Source organism: Tupaia chinensis, unplaced genomic scaffold (genome assembly GCF_000334495.1).
Source record: "Tupaia chinensis unplaced genomic scaffold, TupChi_1.0 Scaffold000211_1, whole genome shotgun sequence".
Classification (NCBI taxonomy): Eukaryota; Metazoa; Chordata; class Mammalia; order Scandentia; family Tupaiidae; genus Tupaia; species Tupaia belangeri.
Window position 1 is genome coordinate 1,191,378 of NW_006159686.1, and position 3,643 is coordinate 1,195,020.

Here is a 3,643-nt window from a genome sequence, read left to right on the forward strand (position 1 = left end):
CCCATGCCCAGCCGTGGCCGCCCCATGCCCAGCCGTGACCGCCCCATGCCCAGCCATGGCCCCTCCATGCCCAGCCGTGACCGCCAGTGCGCCATCCCAGGAAGCTACACAGGCCTCAGGTCCCCCCGCCCCCGGCTCCCTGCGGGCCCAGCAGTGGGAAGGCTGTGTGTGTGGTGTGCGTGTGTGGGGACATGTGTGCACACGTGGGGACGTGTAGACAGTGTGCACGTGTGTGGACACTCCATAGCGAGGTGAAGCTTGGCGATGCCACAGGACTCTACCACTGGGCCGCGGTCAGCACTGTGGTCTGGGGGCCTGAGGACCCCTCCTGGCCAGCGGGCCCCTTTCCTGCCACCTGGCTTTTCTCCTCTGCGGAGAGTCCCCAGGCCGGCAGTCTCGGGCAGATGCCTCCCCGATGCGGCCATGGGCCCCCTCACTAATCCCCAGTCGCAGACGCCGTTGGTCCTGCTGCACGTGGCTGGGGAAGGGGACACAGGGAATGTCCACACCCTTTAAACCGAGGGCGTAAAAGCACCTTAAAATGTGATGGGAGAGGACCGCCACGCCTCTCTACCTGGGCAGGCTGAGCTGGCCCAGAACGGGACCCTGTCACGCCAGGCAGGAGGGCCACCCTCCACGTCCAGGACACTGCGAGGCTTGGGCTCCGACCAATGTGGGGCTGTCTGGGCGCCCTGGACCAGCTCCGAGCCTGCCCGTGTGCCCCGCGTCCTGGGCGACCCTTACAGGCTGAAGGTGGGGGCGCCCGCAACAGCCGTTATTAATGGGAACGGGACTGGCTGGCGTGGGCCGAGCCAAGGTGTTGCTCACCAGCAGGCCAGGGTGCACGCCGCACTGCTCAGCAAGACCTGGGCACTAGTAGGGCTCTCGCTGCCAGCTGCTGTGCGGCTTCCAGCCGAGGGCAGACAGGAAGCGGCAGCGCAGATGCCCGCTGTGGGGGTGCCCTACCTCCCCATCCACCTCAGACTCCTGGGCTCAGCCCACGCACCTGTCCCGGAAGGCTGTGCGCCTCTCTGCCCTCCCAGGAAAAGCCCCTCGGTGCCTCTAGGCCAGGGGCTCAGCTGGCAGGGGAAAGCGGCCCCAGCTGCTGCGAGCTGCAGGTGGGAGGTTTCCCTCCTCAGAGCCGAGCCCTGGAGGAGGGCAGGTCCTTGGGGAGGGCTGTTGGGAATGGAACCAGGTCCAGGGAACCTGATGGAGCCAGACGAGGAGGGCAAGGGGACAGACAGGCCTGCACAGGGAGCATCTCTGCAACCCCAAGGGGTCGGACGCAGCGCAGCAGGCTGCCCGCACCGGACGGTCCTGTGCCGGCTCAGACACCGAGGCTAGCAGGCAGCCCAGCGGGCACAGCGAGGCCTGGGGCCCAGGAGCCCCGGGGCCATGGCTGGAGCCCGGAGATAAGCCAACACTGTCCTCTAGGACGTGGGCGAGGAGCTGGGGGCAGCCAACAGGACCAGACAGACGCTCTCCTACCTGGGTGGGCCGGCGGCCGGGGGCGGGCTCCAGGCACCTGCACAGAAGACCTCAGTGTGAGTCGCGGGCTGCAGGCTCCAGCCCAGGGCAGCCGCACGGGGCAGGGGCGGGACGTTACCTGAGAGTCGCAGGACGCTGCCAGCAGCCAGGAGCAGCAGCAGCAGAAGGCCAGCAGCTCCCTCATGGCTATCCTGAGGCCCGGCGTCCGTGTCCGAGTCCGAGTGGGAGTCCCGAGGTGCTGCGAGAAATTGTCACTCGGCTGTCACGTCCTGTCCTCGGCAGAGGGAGAGGGACGTTCTGGGCAGCGTGGGGTCTGCTTCCCTGCAGTCTGAAAAGCTGCTTTCTTGGAGAGCTGAGAGGTGCCTCTTCCTCCTCCACAAACACGAGGCCGCCCAGCGATGGAGACGCCGCGGGATGCGCCCGGGCTGCTGGCCACGTGTCCGCCTCCTCCCTCAGCCCTGTGTGTCCCGTCCAGGGTGGGGTCTGGGCTCCTCTGTCTGGCAGGGGAGTGAGCAGGGCTGTTTCTCCGGGAGCAGCAGCTCAGGCTGGTCCTGCGCCCTCTGCCCGGCCCCTGCTCCTGGCCTCCTCCTGGCGCTAGGCTCTGGGCTGGGCTGGGCGGCAGAGGGCTGAGTTGGGAGCTGTCCTCCTCAAACTTGGTTCTGCCCCCCACTTATCCCGGCGGCTCCGCCCTCCTGGGTCCTAGCACCCGTGTGTTCAGAAGGGTGACCCGCCAGGCTCTGGGTTGGGTGAGTGAGCTGTGGAACTGTGCAGAGCAGCCGTGCGCGTGGGGCTGGGGTGAACCATTAAGGCTGCTCTGGTCTGAGTCTGAGCCTCTTTGGTCTGGAGAGAGTGAGCAGGGCAGGGAGGGAGAAGGAGCCGGCACACCCGCCCTCGCCCTCGCCCTCCGCCCTGTCCTTTTCTTTAACCCTTTTGAAGTCAGTGAGAGCCATGGAGTTCTTACAGGAGTGCCACGTGCCTGTGCCAGGTTCCCATGGCACCCAGAGAGTGTCCTCAGGGGAAGGCAAAGACCCATTCCCAGCCGTGCCTCGGTTTACCCAAGACCACCACTTCATTCCATGTGTCTGTACAGTGACAGCGTATTTGCCATGCGATGGGTCTGGGCACTCTGCACTTTGCCCAGTGCTGCCCCCTGCTCTCGGGCAGCCTCTTCGTCCCTCTGTTTCCAGCTCCCGGGCAGCAGGGAGGTGCCGGGAGACGGAGTGACACACAAGCTCGTAAAGCAGCTCTCAGAAACACAGCAGCCGTAAGCGGAGCTATGGTTGTTACCAAGAGGTAGAAAAGAACCCCAGTAAATGTTAGCTAGTGTCATGATCTCAACCGTCCCAGCTTTAAAGGGGAACTCAGAGCCCTGGCCCCAACACACTTCCTAAAGAGGAAAATACCACTTCCAGTCTCCCCGGGGAGGGAGAAAAGAACGTGGTGTCCGCAATTAACCGGTGTTGGCGCTACAACCTCTCCGAGTGACAGCCTTGGCTCCCGCCCGGCCGGAGCACAGAGCCCCCGTGGACGCCTTGTCTCCTCACACCCCCACAGCTGCCGCCAAAGGCCCGCTGTGGGCAATAGCAACCTTTACCCGTCACCTAGGCTCAGGGGTCTCGCAGTTTTTCTCTCAGCCACCTCTGCCTCCCTCTGGAAAGGGGGCAGCAGGTGGGTGTTCCTCAGACCGTTTAGCGGAGGGAAATGAAACAGCTCGCTGAGTAGGCAAACCTGCCCCATTTCAAAGACTGAACAAAGCCGACAATCATAGTCACGGCGGTAGTAAGCCCTGGGTGCAAAACCAGTCACGCAGAGCCCCCCAGGGACCCACACTGACCTATGGGCTGGTTTGATTTTTTAAAGTTTTGTTTATTTCATTCATGTTAGAGGACACATGTGGACATGCGTGGACATACGTGGGCACGTGTGTACGTGTGAGAGAGGGAGCAGGGCTCCACCCCACCTCATCCTGCTGACATCCCCTCCCCAGACCCGCTCACGCACCCGGCACGATTTGGACCAGCCCACTGGGGATCCGAGCCCACAGGGCGGCCATGTGGCGTCCAGCGCTGCGGTGAGTACCCAGCCGTCTACAGCACCAGCCTGTCCTGGAGTGACTTCTGGCCCCAGCCCAGCTCCAGGTGCTAATCCACACCCT

General features: G+C 64.2%; 1 protein-coding gene across 2 annotated transcripts in view; it reads right to left on the reverse strand.

The window, feature by feature from the left end:
• The window catches only part of ADGRD1 (adhesion G protein-coupled receptor D1), an 87,090-nt gene extending 85,002 nt beyond the window's left edge, over window positions 1-2,088 (reverse strand). For both annotated transcript variants that reach the window (XM_006147339.3, XM_006147337.3), the window contains exons 1-2: window positions 1,607-2,088; window positions 1,489-1,525 (exon numbers count right to left, since the gene is read on the reverse strand). In XM_006147339.3, coding sequence (XP_006147401.1) covers window positions 1,489-1,525; window positions 1,607-1,672 — 103 coding nt within the window. In that variant the 5' untranslated portion in view covers window positions 1,673-2,088. The remainder of the gene's footprint in view (window positions 1-1,488; window positions 1,526-1,606) is intronic.
• Window positions 2,089-3,643: the final 1,555 nt, after the last annotated feature.